The 27,072-nt window shown below is 40.8% G+C and overlaps 1 protein-coding gene across 5 annotated transcripts in view; it reads left to right on the forward strand.

The window, feature by feature from the left end:
• Positions 1-27,072, forward strand: part of CHCHD3 (coiled-coil-helix-coiled-coil-helix domain containing 3) — a 274,616-nt gene that overhangs the window by 236,728 nt on the left and 10,816 nt on the right. For 3 of the 5 annotated variants that reach the window (XM_045864249.3, XM_045864248.3, XM_045864247.3), the window contains exon 7: positions 26,342-26,477. In XM_045864249.3, the coding sequence (XP_045720205.1) occupies positions 26,342-26,477 (136 nt within the window). Of the gene's footprint in view, positions 1-3,119; positions 3,201-5,148; positions 26,478-27,072 lie in introns of those variants that run through there. The other 2 variants (XR_010406367.1, XR_010406368.1) reach the window with 2 other exon arrangements.

Genomic DNA, 27,072 nt, shown 5'->3' on the forward strand with positions numbered 1-27,072 from the left:
TAGAAACGTTAATAAAAAATAGATTTTGTTTTAGTTGAAAAAAACATATTGTGCCATATATATTTTCCTTAACTTCCATTTATGATGGATATATCCTCCTTAATCAACACCTGTAATTCCAACTCATTCTTTTAAAGCTGCATATTATTCCATGGCATTGATCCATCAGAATTCATGGAGCCCATCCCCTGTTGACAGGCAGTCAGGCTGTGTTCCAAATTATTTGGGTTTTTTGACAAGTAAAAACAAAAAACAACTGTTTGCTGCAGTGAAACAAACTTGTACATAAATCTTTAGGAAGTGGTACTTTTGTTCCCATAACATGGGTGGAGTTAGAATCATGACCAGTCCTTCTAACTAATTTGCATTGTGCTGTTCTTTGCTGATGTACAAAATGTATATGCTATAATAACTCATTGAGTTGTTTAAGAGGTGATGAACAATATAGGTAAAATTCTGGGCATATAGTAGGCACTCAGCGCTATACAGGATCAATTTCTGTATGGATCTAGTGGAATTAGAATTGGCAGAGCTTGGTTACTTAACTTTAGGTGTTTTATTACAGTGTGAATCTAAATCTGACCTCCCAAGTGTCCCTCTCTCTTCTTTAAGAAAAGGAAAACCCATTTTGTGAAAATTTTCAGCTTTTTTGACTTGTGTAATTTAAATTTTGGCACAACCTTTAGAGTTTTTGCTGCTGGTTTGTAATTCCCTAGAGGTGAATTGAAAAGATTAGTGGTAAACTTTTTCCATTAACTCTGGGAAAAACTACAGAGCAAAAAAATTGTCCTTTGGCAGAAATGTCAATCCATACCTCTTCTGGAGCATTTGGAAACTGAAGCACTGAGAAGCTGATTTAATGGGAGAATTGAAAACCAAAATGTATACACATCTTCACCTTTCCTAACTGACGACAAGACAAATGAAAAATATACTTTCAGAACTTGATGATGGAAAGAAAATAGGATCATTGCTCCAGAGAGTGCATTAAGGCTAGATCTGTAAAAGATCTAAGTGCTAGGCTTTTGGCCACGTTCTTCAGAAAGCTGATCTGTTCTTATTAATATTTGTACCTTGCACCATAAAATTCCCCTTTTGTATGATATAGTCTCTAGGAAGTAGTTTTAAGAAAAAGAGAATGTTTAATAATGCTACAGATTTTGTTATAGCAACTACCAAGAACATATGCTCATTTTCTCTTGTTTGTGGTTCTTGGTCTCCCTGGGTGTCTCTCCCCCCCCCATCCCTCCGCTAGGTCTTCTCTTAATTGTTCCTTCCATTCCATAATGTCAGTATAGCTGTGATGAAATAGTAAATTTCCTTGTAAGCAGAAATTTTACTGGGTATAATCTTTATAAATATCCTTCACATAATGCAGTAGAGTTTTTCTGTCAAGTTCTCTCTTCCTTCCCCACCTCCATTATATTTCTACATCTGTGAAAGATGATAATCACAGAGATGCTGTATAGGAATTAAATGAAGACCATTCTTGTTTTTGGCACACCCAAGCTGTTAGTATTTAGCTAATTAGTATAGTCATCAATAGTTCAAGTTTCTGTTGAGTGAATTTTATGTGTTTTTAAATTGATATCCATCATATAATTCAATATATGTTTCCCTTGGTGATAATCCCTGGACATATAAATTTGCAATTGAGAATATACCATGCCTCTAAAAACATGTGTTTAAGGACATATGTTTTGTGTCAGATCATTAACCAGCAGTTAACAACACTACCCAAAATAATAATTATATTTTAACATGCCAGGATGTACATAATTTAGTTAGAAATGCCTATGGGAGGCTGTGCTTGGATAAATGTTGCTATTGCTTATAGTATAGTTTTCATCTAATAACTTGTCTTTCCTTTAGGATATTTATATTAATTTGAGATTGCGGGCAATTACAGGGTGGTAGTCTATAATGAATGAACAGAATTCTCCCTAAAGTTTCTTCTGAAGTCACTTGCTTGGCATTTGGACCATAATTTTTCCTAGAAATGAGAAGGACTTAATTTGTGGTTAAGTGTCTAGGTTAGTCCTCAAAAGCCTATTTAATCCCTGTATATTTGCAGTTAAGAATGAAAAGACTGGAGGTTGGGGGATGTGGGAAAAGAAAGAAGCAAAAAGGAAAAAAGGAAATAATGCATTTGCTCATGCTCATGTGTTTAAACTACATTCTGGATTTTATTTATTTATTTTTAAAGATTTTATTTATTTATCTGAGAGAGAGAATGGGAGACAGAGCATGAGAGGGGGAGGATCAGAAGGAGAAGCAGACTCCCTGCTGAGCAGGGAGTCCGATGCGGGACTCGATCCCGGGACTCCAGGATCATGACCTGAGCCGAAGGCAGTTGCTTAACCAACTGAACCACCCAGGCACCCTACGTTCTGGATTTTAAAAGCTAATCTAATCATGGGTATAATTTTGTTTCTGTGAAAAAAATGTAGATCCGTGTAGAGAGTGAACTGGGAATACAGAAACCTTGGAAAGAATTGCTCTCTCTCCCCCTTGTCCCTTGGTAGCATTCAAACTTTTTTCCAGGGTTGGGGGATGTTGAGCAGTGAGTGGGATTCAATTTTAAAATGAAATCTCGGGTGCAGTCATAACACTTACAAATGATAATACTATTTTTAAAAATGTAGTTTTAAGCTTATTTACAATCTTTTCTAATTATCGAGAAAACAAAGACACTTATTTTCATGAACACAACATTTGAAAGTAATTGCTAAGGGTGGTGGCTGCAGGCTTATATCGGCCTCAGCACCCAAATTTTTATTAGGTTGCATAGCATTGAAATAATCCTGATTTGCAGTAATAAGTAGTGGCAACTGATAACAGGTTTTTTTTTTTTTTAGCAGCTTGCCTTGCAATCTCAACATAGTCATTCATTAGTCTGATCCTTATGATCAAAGGTGAGATAAGTTTGTGCTTTAAAGCTGAATAATTGACCGTATCTAATAAACCATTATATAGAAGTTGGGACAAACACCCAAAACTTACAACATTAAAGCACAATATAAACATAACCTTTGACATGACCTCAACCTCATCTTTTCATCTTCCATGGACCTTGGAGTTCCTCATTAAAGAGAGAACGTGCCTTTGTGCTCCTGCAGGTTTGTTCACACCTGCCCCTAACACAGCACACCTTCACCGTCTCCTGCTGGTAAACTCCACTGTCAAGACCTGTCTTACAGGTTAGTGTCTCTGAAGTCTTCCTTGACACTGCCTTTCCCCCTCCACCTCCCAGAAAAGAGCACAATTAATTGCTCCTCCTGTGTTTGGGTAACTCAACCCCTTGTTACAGTCCAGTTTGCATCGTAGTTGCCTGGGCCCCTGTCTCCCTTCTAAAACAGGAACCCCTTAGCGCATGAGCTGTGTGTCTTAGCCACCTTTATAGCAGTGGTGCTCTTGACAGGTGTTCAGTTAATGTCAACGTTGTTATTTACTAAATTGATTTAAGCGCTTACAAAACTTCCTGCTTTTCAGCTTCTACCCTTCTACTCGAGAAGGGACCTTGAATTTACATTAAAGGAAGCCCTTGTGTAAAAAGCTGAGTAAGAATTACAGACTCTTGGGAGTTTAGAGGGTCCATTATCAAGGTTGTACTGTCGAGTAACAGTGTGCGAATCTCATTCCCAGTTGAAATGAAACCTTCTTGAGGGCAGGAATCGTGTTTTATTCCACTTATAGATCTCCCCCAGCACCTAGCACAGGTACTGCACTTAGTAAATACATGCTGAAATAAGTTCCTTCAGTAAATTAGGGGACTGTGGCTATGTGACATCTCTCTGTCTAGCTTAATGGTTTGCTTCCTCTAGTTGTTGGTGTTCTTTAGTACAGGCTGTTAATTCAGGGCTGATTTTTGTTGGACACTAGCTAATTGCCAGAGTACATCTCCAATACGTGCCGGAGAGAAGGCAAGCATTCCTCTTGACAGTATCAATAGGGTAGTTAAGATTATAGCAAGATTCAACATACAGTGGAGTATTATTTATTAGTTTAAAGTTTGTCGTTAATTGGAAATTCCTTCCGTTCAGATTTCTGTACAGTGTGAATTTTTGTTAAAGAAGATATTCGAAAAACTTCCTGACATTTGCTTTTTTTTTTTTTTTTTTTTTTTGACAGATAGAGACACAGCGAGAGAGGGAACACAAGCAGGGGGAGTGGGAGAGGGAGAAGCAGGCTCCCCGCAGAGCAGGGAGCCCGATGCGGGACTTGATCCCAGGACCGTGGGATTATGACCTGAGCCGAAGGCAGTCGCTTAACCAACTGAGCCACCCAGGCGCCTGACATTTGCTATTTTTGAGGACTATTTTTCACCTCTGTGAATGAAGATAGATTTATATATTTTCCATTACTAAAGTGTGTCTCATTAACATTTTCTAGTTGAACTTGGAAACATGACATCTTCAAGTCAGGTAGCTCTCTACCAAGAAAGCCAATTACATACTTCGTAAGAAGTTATCTTATGAAAGCCAACTTGCTTTCCCCATGAGGTCTCTTATTGTCTGCTATATACAAATCTTTATTAAACTTGATTATAGGCATTTTCTGATCAAGGCACTGGTGGAACCAAGACATAGAGGAGAAAACTATATGCTTTAAGAGAAGGCTAAGAGGGCTGTTTCTTTTTCTGGCTCAATTAGAACTGTACCAATGGTCAAGTCCCATTGATCCTAGTGGGTTGCTACTTTGAAGGCATTACTGGCAGCCCCACTGTAACGTGGAGCAGTCTTGCCACGTTTACTAAGATATGTAACAGCTAAGGTTCAGTGTTAACTTTTATTGTCAGGCAGGCTGTATAAGAAACTGGCATCAAAACAGTATGATACTAGCATAAAAACAGACAAATAGACCAATGGAACAGAATCAGTAGCCCAGAAATAAAACACATCGTATACGGTCAACTAATATTTGATAAGAGAGCCCAGAATACCCAGTGAAGAAAAGACAGTCTCTTTAATAAATGGTGCTGGGATAATGGAATATTCACATGTAAAAGAATGAAACTAGACCCATATCTTATGCCACTCAGAAAAATTAACTCGAATTGATTAAAGACTTAAATGTATGAGAATCCTAGAAGAAAACATAGGACCAAATCTCTTTGACAGAGGTTTTGATAATAACTTTTTTTTTTAGATATACCTAAAGAACAAGCAACAAAATAAAAAACAAGTGGACCTCTATCAAACTAAAAAGCTTCTGCACAGCAAAAGAAACCACCAACAAAGTGAGAAGACAATCCATGGAATGGGAAAAAAATATTTGCAAACCATCTATCTTCTAATAAGGGATTAATATCCAAAATATATAAAGAACTCATACACTCAATAGCAAAAAAGCAAATAACCCAATTAAAAAATTGGCAAAGGACCTGATTCTACATTTCTTCAAAGAAGCTAGACAAGGCTCAGCATCATCAGGGACATGCAGGTTGAAACCACATTGAAATATCACCTCAGGCCTGTTAGAATGGCCATCACCAAAAAGACAGGAGGTTACAAATGCTGGTGAGGATGTGGAGGAAAGGGAACCCTTGTGCACCCTGGGGTAATTGTAAAATGGTGCAGTCACTGCAGTATGGAGGTTCCTTGAAAAATTAAAAATAGAACAACCATATGATCCAGCAGTTCCACTTCTGGGAATATTTCAAAGGAAACAACATGGAAACAGCCTAAGTGTCCACTGATGGATGAATGTATAAAGAAGTTGTGATATGTGTGTATGTGTATATAAATATATATAATTCAGCCATAAAAAGAGGAAGTCCTACCATTTGTGGCAACATGGATGGACCCTGACAGCATTATGCTAAGGGAGATAAGTCAGAGAAAGACAAAAATTGAATGATCTCACGTATATGTGGAATCCAAGAAAACCCTGCAAATTTATAGAAAAAAGAGATGAGACCTGCGGTTAGCAGGGGTAGGGGAAACCAGAGGAAGGTGGACAAAGGTACAGATTTCCAAGTTACCAGATAAATAAATACAATATAATGACTAGAGCTGACACTGCTGTATGATACACAGTTAAAGTTGTTAAGAGGGTAGAGCCTAAGAGTCCTCATCACAAGGAGAAAATATTTGCCCCTTCTTTCCTTCTTTCCTCTTGTTGCGTCTGTATGAGGAGGTGGGTGTTTGCCCAAGCTCTCGTGGTCATCATTTCACAACATATGGGAATCAAACCGTCATGCCATATGCCTTAAACTTACACGGTGATGTGTGTCAATTATTTCTCCATAAAACTGGGGAGATAAAAGAAATTGGTGTGGCTTTTGCTTTGATTTATGAAAAGGTTGCTACATGAAGAAGATATCACATAAAACAGCACTGTGGTAGCAGTGTTATTAGATGCAGTTGTAAGTATAGCAAGTAATGACTGACTAATTAGGCTCATTATCTTCTTCCTACATTCTGTTCTTTGGATGGGGTGGGCCCTCTTAGCAATACAGTATCTTCCTTGCTTTCTCTTGGATTAGCATGTTTCTCCAAAGGTTTCCTCTTAACAGGAGCGTGCAGTGTGATGCTGGTCGTCTAAGAGGGGATCATTAAGTAGTCGACTTGATGGTTCAGTTATCCCACAGTGACAGCATTGAGTAATTACCTATTGGTTTTGCCTCAGGGCGCACGTGCGTGCATACTCTCCCACACAAACACCACAGAGGGAAGGACTCTGAAATTCTGGCTCCTGAATATCAGCAACAGCTCCAAGTAGTAGCAGGTGGCTCTTCTGGAAAATGGCACCTATAGCTTCTTGCTCAATAGGACTTTGTCCCCAAGGAGAATAGTCATTACTCTGCCTCGGTTTTTTAGTTTCAGTGCACTTTGGTATGGTGGAGTGTCTTTTATGCTGTAAAAATTTTCCTTCCCTTTGAAATCTTTGTTTGGTCTTTCTAGTTCCAGTTGCGTCTTAATATGCAAGAAAGGCAGCTGTGTTTTCTTTTAAGCAAATATAATTGTGGGGGAAGGCGTCTCTGTTTATCCCATGGACAAATACATTATGGATAATGCCAAAAAAAAAGCTTGGGACCCCAGAAAAAATATGTAAATCTTTTCAATTCTCTCTAAAGCAGATAAGTGCTGCCCTTTATATGGCCGTCTCCTGCACTAGCATTTTCTTTAGAGCCAGCAGCTGTGGGGGACTAGGGACAAACACATGCACAGGAGAAATGACCACGTTTCCTTCAGTTCCCACGTATAGACAGAGATGCACTGTGTCTCTTCTGGCCTCTGTCCATATTTCAGGCAGCCACGTTCCTAGTTATTGGAACCTACTGCCTCCATTTTGATAAATTATTTTTGAGGCCTTTGTGTGCCATTTATCGAATGAACTTCTGGCAAGGTTTTGCCATTTGCTGATCTTCTTTTGACTTGTTTATCCAGAGAGATCCTTTGTGCAAGTGTGGGAGACGATCCTGTCTTAAGCTATGGAATGAGAGAACAGAGGCAGAAGCATATATGAGTTATCCTTGGGAACAGAACACGGGCCTGGCCCAGGCAGGTTGCATTTAATAGCTTCTTGTTGCCTGGAAGGCTTCCGTCCCTGGAATGGCCCAGAGTGATCAGGCAGGCCCCTGTCATAAAGCCCCAAGCACAGCAGCGGCTGGGGAGAATCACATTTGGCCCACAGCGGCTGGCAGGAAGACCATGCCCAGGAAGTCCTGCTCTCCGAGGTGGAGGGAGTCAAACTGGGAAGGTTGGATGCGAGATGGTGTAATTAACGGCTTCCTGGAGAAGAGGGAGCAATAATATTGGAAGCCAAATGGACGAGTATGTTAATGTATGGGGAAGGTACTCCTAAAATGCTCATGCAGGTGATCTAGTGATTGTCATGAAACTTTATTTTAAACGCATACTTTAAAAAGTTTAAATGCTGAATCTGAACCTCCTATCAGCTTTAAAAACAACCACAGTTAAGATCCAGCTTGAACATTAATAGGGCCCTACTCTTTTTCTCCAGGAAGGAAAGAAATAGACTAAGCTCAGATGATTTTTCTTGGTTTTGCTCACATTTTAGAGGGATGTGGAATGAGTCAGGAAGGGGTATTATCTGGTCTCTTGCTTACTTTCAGAAGCCTGGGCTTTTGTACGGCAAAGGGCTCACTGGAAGAAAGCTAGGCCTCTTGTGAATTTCGACATCACAGACTACTCAGCCTTCACTGCAGGACCTAGGAGAGTGCAGAACCAAGAGGGTCAGACCCCGTGCTAAAGCTAGAACACCGGGGCAAACTTTAGAGCAAAGGAACACAAATAAATTTGGTTTCAGGCACAAACTCCAGCTGATTATAGTGACCTCCCCGCAGTATGTTGTTGAGAAGGGTTCTGAGGCTATGACGAGGCTCCGCCTGGACTGTCATGATTGATGAGTGACGTCCAGCATTGGCATGAGCAGTGAGAGAGTTGGCATGTTTCCTTGATATTTGCTGCCCGGCTTTAGAAGCATATATAAGAATCTCTTTACTCCCTGACTGACAGTGCCTAAACCAGAAATAGGAAGGAGGAGAATGGGGAGGGAGCAAGAAAGGCTACAATTCTAATATCTTTTCTCAAAAAAACCTTTTTTCCCCTCTGTTCTCTTTTCACCTTTCCTCCTACCAGCAGGTTTAGTGAAATGAAATACCACAAACCAAGACTCTATTTTGTTACCTCTTGTCCTGGTGTGGCTCGTCGTAGGAGAGCCCATTTCTTTTGCCTCACGTCAGCTACCTGAGCACCACTGAAACTATTCCTGGCATTTGCAGGGACCTAAGAAATAAGCAGGAAAGAAACAACTGTTGGTAAAATGTCCTTCATGTGCAGTCATATCTAACATTTTCTTTGTAGTGAAGAGGAGAATATATTAACATTCCACTTTGATTAGCATTTGTAATACATGCAAAGATATTAACCTTCAGTACATTTCTGAAATAGTGTCTCCTGGGCCGAAGCCTTAGTTTTCAAGTAGGGAAATAAGACTTGAATCAAATGACCTCTTTCCTAAATACTGAGAGTAGTAAGGCTCCATCTGTTAAGTGATTCTTCCTTCAGTCTAAATATTGGCATTATAGCTAATATCAGAGATCGCAAAGTGGTAAAAATTTATGGTATTTGGTAGAAGTTAATATTATACTTGATTTATCATTGTGTTGAAAAGTTTTCAGGGGCTCCTGGGTGGCCAGTCAGTTAAGCGTCTGACTCTTGATCTCAGCTCAGATCTTGATCTTAGGGTCATGAGTTCAAGCCCTGCATTGGGCGTGGAGCCTACTTAGAAAACAAAACCAAAAAAAAGTTTTCACAAAACCTTAGCGCTTTATTTCACTGTGTGATTGTGGTAAATTATCTAATTAATTTATTCCCTTTGAATAACCACACCAGCTATTCAGACCTGAAACTGAAGTTATAATCCTGAGCAGTACTTAAGACCTTCCTCTTTCAAGATTCTTCAGTCCTAACTCCAGCTGAAGTTGCCGGCCACAATCAGGCAGTTTTTGACAGCTTACATTGATCAGATTAGGCAGAAAAGTCTAAAATTTCTCCTTCATGACATGCTGTATAGCCACAGCCATTATATACTTCTTAGCATGATATGAAATTATATATATAGAGAGAGAGATGGCAAAACTCTAAATTTTATAAGCTTTTTACATCATAAGTTAGTCATGTGCAACTAATTTCTGAGCAGGAATCAATCCACAGATATCTGTTGTGCTGTTCTGTTTGTGTGTGTGTGTGTGTGTGTGTGTAGGGATCCCTGGGTCTCTCGTCTGTCCTTCACAAGGGCTGCTCGTTCAGGTGCAGGGAAGACCACTTCTAATTTCTGATCTGGGTTTTCTTTGCATCCCATATTAGAGAGAAGAGAACCGTCCCAGCCGTCCTTTTCCCCATCCCCAGCTTGTGGACTGCGCTCCAACACTGTTAGGGTCACTGTCTGTCGATTTCAGACCATTTGGAAATGAAATCATAGTACTCTCCTATTTCTCCCTGCTCCTCAGTGTCCTTTGGTGGTTAAAGTTTTTGAGGGTGGGGTGGGGGACCAGATCTCACAGCATGAATAAACTGAAAAATGTTACCCAACATTTTTAATTAACACTGGCACTTCTAGGCTTCCTGCTGAGGACTGCCGACTTGACTTTACAAAATGACATTTATGACACTAAAGATACGGAAACTCACTGAAAGAGGCTGAAAACCAGTTCCTGGCCTGTTTGAATACTGGTTTAATGGTAATGGAACTTCAGCTGTGTGTTGTCGATTATTCTTGAAATGCCCAACTTGTTTTAGACAGGCTTTTGCTACTATGAAAGCTAATTAAAGCAGTTTGCCACCAATTCCACTGAGTTCCCCTCCCTGCCTAGTCACAGGTAGCAGCCCTGCCACCAGCAGTGGGCAACTCTGTGCCAAGAGTAATTACTTCAAATACAATTCCGTTTATTCAAAGGGACGACTGTTGCTCCCCGTGAGAACTTTGTTGAGAAAAGAAAAGATACATAGGTTTATGTTAATTGTATACCCCATGCTGGAAGTTTGATTTTAACATGAGTGCAGCTTTTTAGTCCCTTTATCAAAATACATGCAGGAGCCTTATTTTGCCACCACCTGAACACTTTGTGGGCACCTTCACGTTGTATGAACAGTCAGCAGCTCTCACATGGATTAGATTCTAGAACTTGATTTTTAAGTTGGTTGTTTGAAAGTGGAGCTTCGTTTAGCTTTGGACATAAGGTGATAACTAATAAGTTCCCAGAATAACGTACTGAAGTTTATTAGACAATACAATATTAATAATAATATTCGTATTCATTAAAAGCTTACTCTGTGCCAGGCATTGCATTGAGAGCTTAAACGTCACCTTACTAATCTTTACAACAATCTGAAATAGTGGGAACAACGTGCTGATTGTTCCTAGATGATGTGTACAAAAAATCAGTGGATTTGGCCACTTTGGTGTGAATAAAAGCGCATGGATGGAAAGTAGGGCAGGCGAGGTGGTTGTTGTAAGCATAGTATTTCTCAGAGCTGTGCTTTCACCGATATGTCATTGTTTAGATTTAAATTGTTTAGATATAAATTTATTAAAATTAAGTAAAATTTAAAATGCATTCCCTTTGCCTTGGTCACCTATCAGGTGCTCAGTAGCACCATGTGGCTGTCACCACAGTGCTGGACTGCATAGGTATAGGACATTCCCATCATCACAGAAAGTCCTGTTGGAGAGACTATTGGAATGCTAGTGACAATGATGTAGTCAAGAAAGAGATTGAAGACGGAGGAAGAAATCCCACTAGAAAGTAGGGTAGGGGAAGGTAAGAATGGAATCCATGTGTAGGAATTGCCTTTCTTTTTACAAAAGAAGGGACTCTGGGATGGGTTAGCCTGATGATGGGTATTAAAGAGGGCACGTACTGAGTGGAGCACTGGGTGTTATATGCAAACAGTGAATCATGGAATACTACATCAAAAACTAATGATGTATGGTGATTAACATAACATAATTAAAAAAAAAAAAAAGAAGGGACTCTTCCTCCAAAGTAACACTAGAAAAGGTGCAGATCCAGTGTTTATAGTGGGAAGATAAAGGAGTTCTCTCTTGGTTTCTGTTTTTCTCCAGCATAACATAGACAAATGGCCAAGCGTGAAAGAGGAAGGAAAGGGGTGAGATTTGGGGGGGGGGGGAGGGGAAGGTTGAAGATGGGATAAAATGATCATTGTAAATGGGGTGAGAGTAAATTTATCACAGAAGTATAAAAGTATGGCAGGCAGAATTTAGTGTCTGCTTATGAATTTATAATGATTCAAGTTTCCCTGGTTTATGTGATTTTTCCCCAGAAACACTCAACTGGAGAGCTGTATTAAGGGACATTCATAAGGCAGACGTTCATAGATTGGGGCTGTGTGTAATGGCTTAGATTAATACTGCTGAATTGGAACCCTTAGGGAGATGTAAAACTAATGGAGCTCAGCATGGTGAATCCAATCCAGGACATGAATTGAGAAATGCATTGTTTAGTCCTGCAGTAATACATCATTATCCCTTTATATAGGAATCATTGAGATTCCACCTCTGAAATACTCATGTATGAGGCTCATCATAATCATTTGGAGAATTTGTATAGCAGGCTGTTGTTTTCTGTACTTCATGGTTGGTCTTGTTAATTTCAGTCTCAGCAGCAGCCTAGAATGTTAAGCCAATTTGCTAAATCTTGCCTGGCCTCTGAAAAATGCTTAAATCCATTTATGTAACACAAGGGGTTGAGGTTATATGATGTGTTAGAATTTAATGCCTTCTTATGGCATCAGTACTGAATACTTTGGTTAATCAGAACCAAAAAAAGAAACATGTTAGAATTTTTAAATTAAGGAGTAATTGTGTTGTTGATGTTTCATAGGCGTGCGTGTAGTTCAATGTGATTATACATCCCATATAAACTTTCCACTTTCATTAGCTATAAAATGCTTGAAGGTGTAGCCCTCATTTATGGGGTATTAAATAGGGAAATATTAGTTACTTGAATTCATAATGTACTTTTCTTCTAAAACTTGGTCAATCATGTGATTAGTTGTGCTTAATGCTAGAGATGAAATGGATTATCAGCAACTTACCTTCTAAGTTCTTTCTTTTCCCTACCAGTTACATTAAACATCCATTTCCCAAATACAAAGAGACTTTTTCCCCCCCTCATTTCTGGGACTTCCAGGGAATTAAGAGGTTAATATTTATAATACTGAGTTTCAGAGATGCAAGGCACTGTGTACAAAGTCATGTTTGAGCATTTCTTGTAAGCCTCTATGCTCCAACCCTTTGAAGTGGATTTAGTTCCTGTGGAAACTTATCACTGTGGTGTAGGTAGTGCCCTTACCCACAGTGAAAAATAAAATAAATTCAGAGTATGATTGTATAATTTTATAACATGGCTTGGGAAGTGGACATTAGGAATATGTGTAGTTGTGCTCTTTAGCTGTTTAGATTGTGTTTGAAAACAACCTTGGATACATCACCATCTGTCCTTCACATTGAAGCCAGAATAGGTATAAATAGTGGTTTAGTAGAAGTTTTAGTGGGTTCTTTTTCTCCCAACACCACAAATAGTAGCTTGTTGAGGAGGCAAAGGATATGAGAAATATTTCAAAAGTAAAATTAGTTACTGGAGGTGAAGAGGGAGAAGTAAGAATACTGATTGCCTCCTACGAAAGGTTGGCATTTTACAGGGTATGCAGCTGGTAGAATTGACGTTGATGAGCTTGAAGAGGAGGCAGCGGAGGGCAGAGAGACTATTCTGAGGGTAATAGTAATAGTAGTATGTGCATAAACTGTTAGCTTAGCCTAGGGTGCTGTTAAGGCGAACTGAGCAATGGTTGAAAGTGAAAAGACTTTTCAAAGGAAGAACTAACAATCTCAGTGACTTCTGGAATATAAAGTATTAAGAGCACAAAAGAACAAAAATGTAATGCCTACTGATAAGCTAACGGTATTGCTATTGGTGAAAAATGGAAGGAAAATCTTGTTTGGGTAAGGAACTGGAAATCAAATAAATTGGACGTATCCAGTTATTGCTTAGTCTAAAGGTCTTTGAGTTAGAAGGAATATAAGAGGGCCACCAGATCTAGTCCCTAGCTTCAGGTAGGGAAGATTACCATCTGTGTATTTTATAAAGAACTGATGCCCAAAGAAGCCAAAGGTCACACAGCTACTAACTGATGGAGAGCAACTAGAAAACCCATTCTATCACACAGAAAGCAATGGGAAACCCCCCAAAGAGGGAAGGATAACTCCATCTGGAACCCCAGAAGAACAACAGGGGCAAAGACCTGAGCTTTGGGGATCACACACAACTAAGACAGGGAGGGAGGTGGGGAAAGCGCAGTGAAAACCATAGGGAAGGGACCAACCTCCCTGATAGACAAGGATTTCATGGATGGAGCCAGCTTCCAGGCTTTCCACTCGTGTTACATTTTACTCCCAATGGCTTACCCCATAACTTAAAATAATCGGGTGGTTTCTCAGTCCTTCTTTCTCACAAGGTTGCTGAGATACTAAACCAGAAGGGCTGTGCTGAAGGCTGACATGTGTGAAGGCATTGTGAATTATTTCCCAGTTCACATTTTTGTTTCTGTGTAGAGTTGGCATGTGGGATTTCTTACCTGGTGTCTCGGTGCTGTTAAGTGCTACGGATTCACAGAAACGGGTTTTGGTGCTTAGGCAGCCTGAGGGAAAGCAACCTTTCTTTTAGCAGTTTTTCAGGGCATACAGTATCTGTAGATAATATGGCATTGTAATCTTTAAAATGAATTATTTCTTGATAAGCAACATATGCCTGTGATAGAAGATTTGAATGTCACATGCAAAAGTAGACCACCTCCTTAAGTCCATGACTTCCTATCCAAGTCCTCTTCTTTGAAGCAACTCCCGTTACCAGTTGTGTGTCTTTTTCAGATACATCCTGTGCATATATTAGCATATGCATGTTACATGATTTTAAATCGAACTTGAGTACATGATGAGCTTACAGAGAAGAAGTAACTGTTGTTGACTAACACCCATAAACTCCTCTTTTTCAAATGTACTTTATGCCAGGCTTTCTCCATCTTCTGTTAACCATTAGTCAACCATTACTTTCACTGCATGTCTATTTTGGAGAGCAAGAAGGGGCTCAAAATGAACGTACGAGACACAGTGTGAGCGTGAGGACAAGACCTATTGGTAAATGCACACATCGATCCCTGCCTCCAATGCATTTACTTTATATATAAAAGAAGAGCTGTGGTGGGAAATCCAGCGTGGGGGGAGGGGGTACAGGAGGGTCTCCGGCCGTTCCCTCGTTAGCATCAAGCATCGCTTGGTCTTCCCAGACACCACTGCGTGCCTGGCCAGTCGGCACACTCTGGGTTTGCAGGGCTGTCTCTGCTCTTCCGCCACCAGCACCTAGGGACACCTTTAGGAGGAGGATCCCTCTTCTGTACTCACAAGAGTTCCATTTCTGTCACGTGCTTCCACTAGCCATTGAGGTTTCTCAGACAGACAGACTTCTCCCCCTGCACCTCGCCAACCTCATTTTTTGTATTCTTGACAGTGGACTTCTTGCTTTAACCAGGAAATCTGTGTTTGTGATTGCACCACGTCTGCAAGGACCGGGCCCTCCATTCTGCCCTTCTTGCCTTCCCTTAAAGGACTATTGAAAACTCTCCTTTTTTCACACAGCCTTCCCGATTTCCTGACTTCTGAGCACACCTTCACTCATGACTGCCCTTGATGGGAATTCCTTTTCTCCTAGAATGTGTCTGTTGGAAGTGTTTGGCTTTCTGATCTTACGTAAATTTCCACAGGAATCATTGGAAGAAAAAGTTTATTAGTGACATCACTGCCTTTACTTCCTTTACTTTTCCGTCCCCTCCCTTAACTGCCTAAGCCTTTCCCGTTCTTTAAGACCCTACTGAAATTCTTTCATCTCATCTACGACCTCCACATCTTCAGCCAGATGTAATCTTCCCCTTTCATATTTTTCCCTTTTTCCCATCCAGTTGTACCCCGTTAAAGTAGCTCCCTCCATTTCTCTTACTGCTCGTTCCTGAAATTGTTTCTCCAAATGGCGAGGGATCAAATGCCATGGCTTTTATCAGCCGCCTTGTTGACAGTCTCCTCTGTCGTGAGGCTCAGCCCTCCCCAGCTCCCCTGCCTGGGACAGTGTGTTGCATGGGTTCTTCCCTGTACTCTCAGCTCTGGGGCCGCCCCACTCCCTTCCCTGCTTCTCTCCCCCTCCCTGGAGGCTGCAGTTCTGTCCCAGTGCCCCCAGTGTCTTGCTCAGGGATTTCTCTGTGCTTGCAGCCCTGCCCCACGCTCAGGTCCAGCTCCACCCCCCGCGCTCAGGTCCAGCTCCACCCCTGTCCACCTGGGGTTCCTGGCATCCTTAAGCACTTTCATTCTGTAAATCCTCGGGCCTAAGCCATGTGTGTGTCGTTCAGTCTTTCCTCTTCTTAACTCTGTGTCCGTCTGCTAACACGTCCTTCCATTCCTGCTTTCCAAGGCTGCCCTTCTGGCCTGTTTCTGTACCTGGGGAGTGCCCTGCTGGCCTCCCAGCCTAGGCAGGTCCCTCTGCCGTCTATCTGGTCTATTCAGAACAGATCCATCTTTTCACAGTGGCACCTTTATAACTTCACCCCCTCATTTGGAAAGGCTGGTGGCTTGCCATCAGCTGCAGAGTAGACTCTAAGCTGCTGTCTGTTACAGGCAGTCTCTCCCAGTCCCAGCCCCTTCCTTTCCAGCATCGCCTCTCACCTCTGCAAGCGCTGCCTCCAGCCTGAGTCCCCTAAAGGAGCCTGGCTCCACTGAGCCTGGACTGGGGCTCACACACCCCCCAGCAAATGACCTCTTGCAGTCCCACCCTTCATTCAAGAGTCTTCTATTATCCCATCTCCTTTTCCGTGGACTTCCACACTACCCCCATCCGGGAAAGACCACTCCCTCCTCAGAACAGTATAGCACCTTTCCTTGGCACCCTCATTGCCTTGGGCTTGACTTCTGCGAGCGTGTGTCTTTAACGAGTGTGTGTTTTTCTCCTTCCTTTTGTTTCTACACACCCTTTAGCACCCCCTTCACAGTGTGTACACGGTGGCCAGCACGGTGATGCCCATGTGGCTTTTCCCTGCCTGGCTGCCCTGTGTTCTTGGAGCTCCGCCGGTGTGGCCTGGTGATCCCATTCAGGGATTTCCCGCATCCAGTGGCAATGCTTACGCACTCTGCCCTTCAAGAACCAACAACGGGCTTAGCTCCAGCTGCTTCCCACCTGCGACTCCCCCCTCCCCTCCTCGTTCCTGGCACTCTGACACTTAGAGGGCAAATCAGTAGGGGTGATTTTTTCTTTCCTTCACTTGTCACTAAAATAAATACATTCGCAATTCTTACAGTTAAGAGAGCCAGCCACATGCCTTCCTGGGTGTATCTGGGAGTCGGCTCTTGCTTTCCCAGTGCAGTGGAGGAAGGAGTCTCCCTTCAAGTGATGCAGCACACTGTGTCACTACAGACTTAACATTTGTTCTTCACCTAGTTGTGTTAGGGTGTGCCACAGTCCGCACTGAGCTCTGTGACAGTTTTGAAATTTTAAAAATGAAGCTATTCTTGACTTCTCTTAGTAGGAAAAGCACTCTTTCACACGTGATCACAGCAGGGAAGAGGTGGGGGTAGTGGGATGTATTTTTATGCTCGGGTGACTCAAATGGGATTTCACCATACATCTCACCCCGCCCCGCCCCCAAGCATCCCCTCAGCTGAAGAGCATAAGAAATCCATCCGAAAGGGTAATTCTTTTTAAAAAATTTTTAAGTGTCTAAAAATAGGAGCTTAACATGAATGTGTACGCTCAACCATATTTCTGTGCAGACTGCTGGTACCATACTACTCAACTAGAAGATTCTGTGACTCTATGCTATTATAGTAGTTAGATCTCGTTGATGAAAATGATATAATAAGGCCTAAGAAATATATATTTCTCCAAAATATGGAAGGATTATCTCTGGGAGGTTGTATTCAGTGTTTCATTACATTTGCTTGGAGAGTCTTGGATTCATTGCGCGTATGCTCCGTCAGAAAAAACCTGCTAAATTGCCAGGACTGGTGCCTGCCTTTTGGTTGTACTGGGGACAGCCACACTGGCTATAGCCAGTTCTTTCTCTTCTGAACTTGAGGACTTTCTGCGGGAAGAATGGGCGATGAAGAGAAGTAGTATAATATCCCCCTTCTAGAAATTGCAATGTGAAAGTTGTCTTGGAAAACAAAGGCCACAGTTTGTTTGCATGGTCTAGAATGTACAGCCTCCCCTTTGCATTGTCCTTCCCCATGGGCTGGTTGGAATGCTCAGCTACACCCTTTGCTTTTGCTCCACTGAAACTCATCTGGCCCCAGAAATCTTTCTTCCTCCTCCATGATTTCCCTATAATTCTGGTATATTCTTTTGCTTCCCAGTATCTTTCTACCTTCCCCATCTTATCCCCGTTCCTCCTGTCTCCCTCCTACCTCCAAATTTGGGCATTGATCCAGGACCAAATTATCCAGTTTAATCTCCTTGGCCATATCAAGTAATAAAGCAATAGAGTCATTACAAAAGTCATTCCCAAATAGGAAAAACAATGAAGGCTGAAGAGTCATTTTAGCACCAATGGAGAGTTACCACCAGAGCTCTCCTACTAAGACAGCAAATGGGAACTTTTCTCAACATTTGTTTATTGTTGGTAGGTCTAAAATTGTGCTCTGGCTTCTGATTATTTCCTTGTGGATTCCTACTTGACTCAGAATGTATAAGCTCTAACTCTGTACAGCTAATTCCACCTTTCCAAACCAAGCCTGAGTCAGCAAGTGTCACGAACACAAATACCAAGCTTTTCTCTAGGGGGAAGTAGAGGAGTTCAGAAGGCTTGGAGTCACCAGGTTATGGGTGTATTTATATCCCCAAGGTCAAAGGAGGTCTCTCCTCTCCATCTCTGAATCTGTCTCTCTAGTATAGATACACTGGACAGATCTTCAGCAGGCTCTAAAGTTGCTTCGAGAAAATCATAAGGCCAGTTCTTGCTTCCTGTTCACTAGTGATAGATGTCCTCTTGTCTAAAACACTATATTCCGTTTCTGTCCTATCCCAAACCAGATCTCCGGGTTTGTTTAGCACTATGTTTACAATTATATTACCTCTCAATCTCATTATAAGACATGTGCAATTTGTCTCTCCCCACCCCCATTAGACTTTGAGCTATCTGAAGGCAAAGATCATATCTTATTCAGACCCTATCATAGTGAATGGCATTTAATGAATGCTTAATAATATCTGTTATTGGAATAACAGAATGGATGAAAGAATGAATGAACCAGCCAACCCTCATATTTTCCATTCTTAGACCAATTTTAGTGAACATTCCAAAGTAACAGGATAGGGGAAATAGAAATCACTCATAAAGTCTGGGGGACAAAATAAATTAACTTGTGTTGGCATAAGTTCAATGTATTATATATAGGTATACACATATTGTATGCGCAGGATTAACATTTTGTAAGTAGTTTAATTAAACAGTTACTTTACCAAATCAGGTGAGAGTAAATGCCATGCTTTTCTTTAGTTGTACTTATACTATTAATAATAATGCATTTCTTCACCTTGAAGCCTTATTGAGATATTTCAAATAAAAATAATTTGGTGTATTAAGATGGCTTGGTCTCGCTCACACAGTGATGTATCCCTTGGAGATTCACATTTAACATTTGGCCCTGGATATCTCTGCATTCCATGGCTTGTAGGTTTTTTAAGGGACAGAGAATGCTTCTGCAGATAGTACAGTTCTTATAAACAAGGGCCGCTTCTATGAACTGCGATTCTGTTTTGTTCCTACTGTGTGGATGCAGGAGGTGATGTTTCTAGTCAGGATTCTTGTGTAAACTGCTGTTGTCTCAGGCACTGCTAAAGCAAAGAGCTGCATTGTTAACCCACTAGTCCCTGTTTTTATTACAGCGTTATTACTTGGCATTTATTAAGCAATAACAATATTCCAAGCATCGTTAAGAAAGAAAGGGAGAAAGGGAAGGATGGCTTATACTTGTCTAAATTAAGGCTCACTCAGTGCAATATGTTAGCTCAAGCATTTCGCCTAATGAGAAGATTGTGTGAGTTTGAGAAAGCAACATCTCATGAGTCCTGGGTTGTTCCAAAGAAAGTGTGATTGGAAGTTGATTTGGGGTCCTTTCAGGTTGAGTTAATGTTGGCCTCATTTATGTTCTGTGTCCCTAAACTCTGTATAATTATTGCCTCTTATTCCAGATACCTTTTATGTAAGTAAGAAATATTTTATCTCTCTTTTTGAGATGTATGCCTTGCTGCACATAGCCCAAATGTGTCAAGGGTACCATGATGTGGTAGAAAATTGAAATTAGCCAACTGATTGTTCTTCTCTGCCTCATACCTGATGCCTCACTTCACAAATCTTTTCAACCAAATAAATAACTATTTCTTGTCCAAGACATTATTACTTGGAGAAATTTTCTGGGAAAGTTTTTTTTTTTTACTAATATTAAGTGGCCATTAGTCTTTCTAGGTTACCAGATTTTAAGAAAATATTTATAAAACAAAAATGGTTTGTGCCCTTATTCTTCGGAGATACAGCAGAAGATGGCCCCATTTTTCTAAATCCAGACGCTTGTGGGGTGAGTCCATGTAGTAGAATCTCACTCAGGGTATGGTGAAGTTGGCAAGATGTCATGTGGTTCTCTGAAGAGTAGAGTAAGAGCAGTCTGCTCAGGAAGACAATGCAGACATCTGGGAGTCCCATAACGTCAGATATAGTATTGTCCGCTGAGCCCCATGAGAAGGCAGAGTAGCCAGCCCCCACAAGCTTTCACCTGGTCACCTGTTAAGTTCCCACTCTCCTCCTATGTTTACCCTAATGTCCCCATCATTTCCAAGCACTCAATATTACTGAATAAGGAAGGAAAATATATTGCAAAATTGGAAAGCTTTTCACTCACCTTATATTCTGGTGTGTTGGTGTTCATCTGCTTGGGGTGTGTGAGGCCTGTTGGTCTAAGAACAGTGAATCTGTTATATAGAGCACCGCATTATTCATTTTATCTCGGATGGGTGACCAGAGGTCCTGTCTGTGTATTTTTCCAGGTATTAGGCCTTCTACGTGATATGTTAATACTTGTAGGACTGGCAATGTTTTCCTCTCCCTTCCTTGCAGATAGGTCACCTTCCTCCTGTGGATCCAGATTATTGAGTTGTGATACTGACCTCTTTCTCCAAAATCAACCATTAAAATTAAAAATTAAATATTAAAATATTTTCAGATAGATCTTGCTGTTTCAAGCCTTGGGTGTAGAGGATAGAATTCTATAAACTCTGTTGTATCTCTAGCCAAAGCTGAGTTTTTCTTTAACAACACCCAGTTGAATCTGCTAGTTGAATGGAACGGCACTCATTGTGGGTGACGATCGACTCTCCAGCCTGATTGGTTCGTTGAACTGAGTGCTGGACCGGGTGTCCTCAAGGTCAGCGGTCCCTCCTCTGATACGGGGGAGGGCCTCTTGGCATTTTTTGTGTTGAGATGATAGACAACATCATAGCTCACATTCATCATTTTAGAAAATAAATGTTAAAAAAAAAGTCCTCTGCGGGGCACCTGGGTGGCTCAGTTGGTTAAGCGACTGCCTTCGGCTCAGGTCATGATCCTGGAGTCCCAGGATCAAGTCCCGCATCGGGCTCCCTGCTCGGCAGGGAGTCTGCTTCTCCCTCTGACCCTCCTCCCTCTCATGTGCTCTCTCTCATTCTCTCTCTCTCAAATAAATAAATAAAATCTTTTAGGGGCGCCTGGGTGGCTCAGTTGGTTAAGCGACTGCCTTCGGCTCAGGTCATGGTCCTGGAGTCCCGGGATCGAGTCCCGCATTGGGCTCCCTGCTCGGCAGGGAGTCTGCTTCTCCCTCTGACCCTCCTCCCTCTCATGCTCTCTGTATCTCATTCTCTCTCTCTCAAATAAATAAATAAAATCTTCAAAAAAAAAAAAGTCCTCTGCTTTTATTTCACTTTATTTTTTCAGATTTTATAGCAACGTGTATATGGAGACAAGTTGAAACTAAGAAAGCAAGCAGCTTTTGGAGATGTTTGGCCTTTTAAGTGTAATTGAGTTGTCTTTCAGATTTTGCATTGTTAGAAAGAGGCTGTTTACATTTTATTCTGGAAACTATTATTAGGATATTGTAATTTAAGGTAAAATGAAAAAAGTTGAATAGATAATACTTTGAATTAATACTTTCTTCATTGATATTGCATTTTATGATAGCTTTATTATAAATGATGAGTGGTTTATTACATATTTTTAACTATTGGCAATGGGGTTGAGAGCTTTAGTTTTGTATTATAAAAGCAGAAATCCTGACTCCTGGGCTTAACATCTAATGAAATGTTTAATACAGAATAAAATTAAGAGTTTTTGCATTGTGCCATAGGAATTAGAGCTAAAGATTTAACTCCATGGCTGTGTTTGGTGCCTGCTTTTAATGTGGTAGATACCATTTTATGAGATCACCAGATCCCATGAAGGATGCATTGTCGCAACCTGCTAAAAGAATCGGAATTATTTTAGCACCAGCCATTCTCATATCTATCCATCTACCCGTCCATTCCTTCCCTGCCTCCCTTCCTTCCTTCCCTCTCCCTCTCTTCCCTTCTTCCCCTCTATTCCTCCCCCCACTTCCCTCCCTCATCCCCCCCCCACCACCATCACCACTCTATACTTACTGGTCCAGATACAGGGAAAGGGTCCTTTTTTGTGCACCTGTACTCCTAATGAATGATTTCTGTGTTCCCGAGAGTGTTAGGAATTTGTGGCTGCTGATTGTTATTACATGACTTCTTTAGCCTTCTGGTGGAGACTGGCATGAGGAGAGCTGCCTCCATATTTTCTTTCCTTCTCTGAAGTTACCTTATTATCCTTGCCATTTATATTAGCAGAACTAAAAAGATGGGTAAGTAGTTTCCTCAAAATATAAAGCTCAGACCCACATCAAAGAAGTTTCTCAGACATGAAGATGGGGGAAGCAGCAGTGAAACCTGCAGATAGCTCGAAAACAGATGGCCGAGTATCAGGGTGTCACCGAGTCTGAAGAGGAGAGCTGAACACTGCCTATCTCAGCTTCAGTTTTACCGAAATGTTTTTATTTGTCTTTGACCCTTAATTCAACTTACAAGAAATTATCCCCAGGAAAGAATCAGAGACAACAGTAACAATTTATATCCATCTCCATGTTATTTTAAGCACTGAAAAATTAGAAACAGCCCAAATGTATTTCTGTATTCTTTTCTGGGTTTTTTTCTCCCCGGAGTTTATACAATGGCCCTGTCAGTGCAATGAGCAAAATACTTGGATCTGTTTTCTTAGCTGCCTTTTAAGTGAATATTTAGCATTAAACATTAGCAAAGATGGTTTCACCAGCTACAGAATGCCTTACCAGGAGTGATTTTATTCTCTGTTCAAGTCTTTGGCTTTCCAGTTCTCTCGCTGAATACAGTCATCAACCCCCTTGGTCCTCATTGCCACTGTGGGGTGGAGTAGGAAGGGCGAAGGCAGCTGCTGGTGCTTGTGGGAGTGAGGGGAGGAGGAAGGGAACAGAGTGTAGAGTCCAGGAAGGAAAAGGAAAGTGAAGAGGGGCGTAGAGATACGTGGGTCAAAATCCCAGTCATTTCAAGTGACCCCAAAACTGGTTTTTTTTCCTTGTTTTTCATCAATATATATTTTCAAGTATCGACTTTATTCCACCAATTCCTTTTTGCCAAGTATGTTTTTGGATTACTGTTCTATCTCTATTACTGTTTCGAGTTCTCCAGATTTGTATTTCATCTTTGTCTTACATTTCTCATTCACCAGTGCCTTTTTAAATCTTATTTTCATGCAAAGATTAAATTGTTTAAATGTCTCTTGCAGCTAAGATTTAATTTTCCTTCTTAGGTATCTTGAAATTCTGCCCTCCTGTTATTTTTGCCTAGTAGTGGCTTTTTCCATCAGCAGGAAGGAAAGCAGTCAATAGAAATCAATTGCTGACTCAGTGGCTATATGGAGGGCTTACCATAATGCATATTGGAAATGCCTTTAAACCTTTTCCTGAATGGAAGGTGCCATGGCTTGTGTTTTATGGCCTTCTAATGGTGGACGGTAATCTCATTTAGCATTTTCCCAGAGTGAAAACAGTGCATTAGAGTAGCATAACAAGCATTGCAGATCAATACAGAGGCAGAGCTTTGCCCTTACAGATTAATCCAAGAAGAATGTACCAGAGTCTACTCCAGCAACTGGGAGACAATTATGCTGATTTCCACCCCTGTTCCCCCCTTTTCTGCTATCTAATCATCAATACACATTGAAATGTATACAAAAAGGATTTCAGCAGATGTGTGTGTGTGTGTGTGTGTTGTGTATACACACACATAGACCAGACCAGCAGACAGGAAATCAAGGACCCTGGAAGTGAGCAGTATTGATTTGTGGTGATAAAAGTATATTTTGACACATTTCAAATCATAAATAACTCATGGACATTAACTTACATGACTAACAGCTCAACCCAGTAAATGTTTATATACAGCTTAAATTACTTCTTTCTAAGGAGTTCATAGTATTGGATGAATTATTCCATCACAAATAGTTTTTTAAAGAAAAAAAGAAACACCCTCTTCTTTATGATGTGTAGTATGTGGAAGCTCATTCTTTACAATCTTTTTCCTGAATGTTAATGGGGAAGAGCTGAAGAGAAGGTCGGGATTGTTCTCGTCTTCTTTCCCCATCCTCCTTCCTTTGCTTTTAAATCTAAGATATGGTAGAAGAGTCGTGGTCCTCAGCACTAGGATAGAACATAACCCTGTTTTCCCATGAACAGTCCTAGGCATTAGTCATGTATTTGCTGGGTTCAGCTGACGTAATGCTTAATTATATTTTATTCAATATTTATTCAGATGTGTGTCTTGCTATAATCAGTAAGTTTGTGGTGTCTGTGCTTCTGCTTTTCGAAGCATAGCTAACTCCCTTTAGATGCTGATGTTCATGGAAGGGAATTAGGGAAATCCATGTCCAAAAAAATTCATAGACATTAGGAACTTTGAAATCTTAGAGAGAATGGAAACTCCAGGGATTGGTTATAAATTCTGTTCTTAGGTATTTGGCAGAGCAGTAAGGTAGTGTTCAATGAAAAAGTAAAAGTGATGTAATGTAAAAGTTGTGGGATTATTATTATTTTTTTTTCCCTGTATGTCTACTTTCCTTAGAAGGTAGTAAGAAGTAAATTCCCTCAGGGACCAGTAACATGGTTTGCATTTCAGTTTTCTGTACAAGCAAAATATGTATTAGCTTAGTGGGTTGGATAAAAGTAATGAGACAAGTCATCACCCAGGGGTTTCCTTATTGATGAGAAATATTCCCCCTATATTCTCTAGGGTTTTTTTTTTTTTAGAACCCATTTAATATAAAATAATGCTATTTCAAGATTACTACAGAAATAAAAAACTTAAATTGCAAAAAAAGAACTGATATGAAAGACTGGAAGCCTCTTGTACTAAATAAAACTAATTTGAAAAATATGAATTCCTAGATTAAAAGTGATAATATTATGTATTTTTTCTGTGTATGTTTAGTCCTTATAATTCAAGTTCCTCTACCATCTTAACAAGAATATTTCCTTTTCATTGGTATAATTCATTTGGCTGATTTTATTATCATTTTTCAAGTGTATATTTTAAGATTTTTGGAGGCACTTATGTTTGGTAGTGCATATTCACTGAAAGCAAATCTTAACTAAAATCTGAGATTTGTAAGTATAATTAGTAAAATTTTAGCCCAGAAAATTTATAAATGTTTTTTCTCCACCCATTTGTATTCTCAGTAGTTTATTGCATGACTTCTATAACAGTCTTTACTTCTTGGGATTTGCCTCCTAGTAGATGTAGGCTAGTAAATTACACCAGGTTATGGTGTAGTCAGTGTTAAGTGGAAGGTGAAAGAAGTGGTAGAAGAAGCTAATACAGGGTCAGTGGGGTCGCCAAAAAGAGAATAGTAGACTCCACCCTCAATGGAGAGCTAGTGAAGCTGTCTAGAGAAGGTTACACTTCAGTACTTAGCTCAAATATTGAAAGTCGAGTCCTTATTTTCTGGATATATAGGAATGGGTGGGAGTTTGGGTACAGGGCATGTCCAAGATCGAGAGCAGCATGAGCAGAAACATGAAGGGACATGTACAGATCAAACCCTGAAAGTGGTTTGATCAGGCTGAAGCAATGTAGGGAATGAAGGCTGGAGAGTAGGTGGAAACCTGATCCAGAAGGACTTGCCTGGTTCACCTTGCATTTTGTTTAGAAAGCAGTAGGGAGAGATACGGTCTCAGTGTTAGAACCTTCTGGAAGGCAGGAGTAAAGAGGCAAAAACTAAAAGACAGATTAGTTTAGAGGGCTTTGCCTGATTCCAGGATAAAAGTGATTATGAATTAATGTAATGGCAGTGCATATAGAGAAGGAGGACCAGACTGCATTATCTCGAACTTTGCAACCTGTTGGATGTGGGCATGAAAGAGAGAAGTTAAGGCTCTCAGGTTTTTGATTTGGCTGACTAGGCTGAAGAGTATTGGCACCATTCACCTGATTTAGGTATAGGTTTGGTTGGGAATGTTACAGTGTCCGGAGAGGCTCATGCTGGTATCAATTACTGGAACTAATTTCAAAGAAATCATTTTTAGAAACTTTTTTTCTACACTTGCAACATTTATATCTTATGTTTTACATAATCTTTAGCCTTGATCTTCACTCTGATTGAAGACCGTTTGTCTCACTGGTTCCTGTTTTTGTTTGTAGGCGGTATGAGTTTCGTCCTGTCTGTGCTGATCTGCAGGCCAGAATTCTCCAGTGTTACCGCCAGAATTCCCAGCAGACCCTCGGCTGCTCCGCTCTGGCCAGCCAGTACATGCACTGTGTCCGTCAGGCCAAGCAGGTGGGTGCGCAGGCCCCGCTAACTGGGGCACCAGGAGAAAGCAAGCCCGGCATCGTGGGGCAGGGATAAGGACGGAAGAGCTTTATAAGCCAAACTAGTCGTCATCGTCAAAAATTGCCATAACAGGTCCGTTAGTTAGTAATCAACTTCCGTCCAGCTGGTTGTGGGAAGAGCCCATATTCTCCTTGTGTGTAACTCCTTTACTTGCAGGAAAGACAAAGATTCTTACTAAAACAATATTTTTTTCCAGTTGCTTTGAACTTCTGTCCTTTATGATAATTGTGTCCTGAAGGCCATTGCCCCATATTTCTTGGCTAATACTCAAAGCCAGCAAAGAGGAAGGATACAAGTTAAGGGGCCAACAGCTTAGGGTCTGTAAGCAGCAAGCAGTTGTGCAGAGAGCCTGGTTTAGAAATGCAAAAAACAAACAGAAAGCTAAAACAAAAAGCCACCTTTCGAGTTCCATTCAGTCTTCTACCAGTTGGTAGAGCCCACCGGATTGAGAAGGGAAAGTGAGGCCAGAGATGGGATTTAGGCAACACTTTCCATCACTTTTATGTACCGCAGCCATACTCTTCTTTGACCCTCCCCCCCA

This window comes from Mirounga angustirostris, unplaced genomic scaffold (assembly GCF_029215605.1).
Source record: "Mirounga angustirostris isolate CCGP_5_RB_7025 unplaced genomic scaffold, mMirAng1.0.hap1 SCAF_12, whole genome shotgun sequence".
Lineage (NCBI taxonomy): Eukaryota > Metazoa > Chordata > Mammalia > Carnivora > Phocidae > Mirounga > Mirounga angustirostris.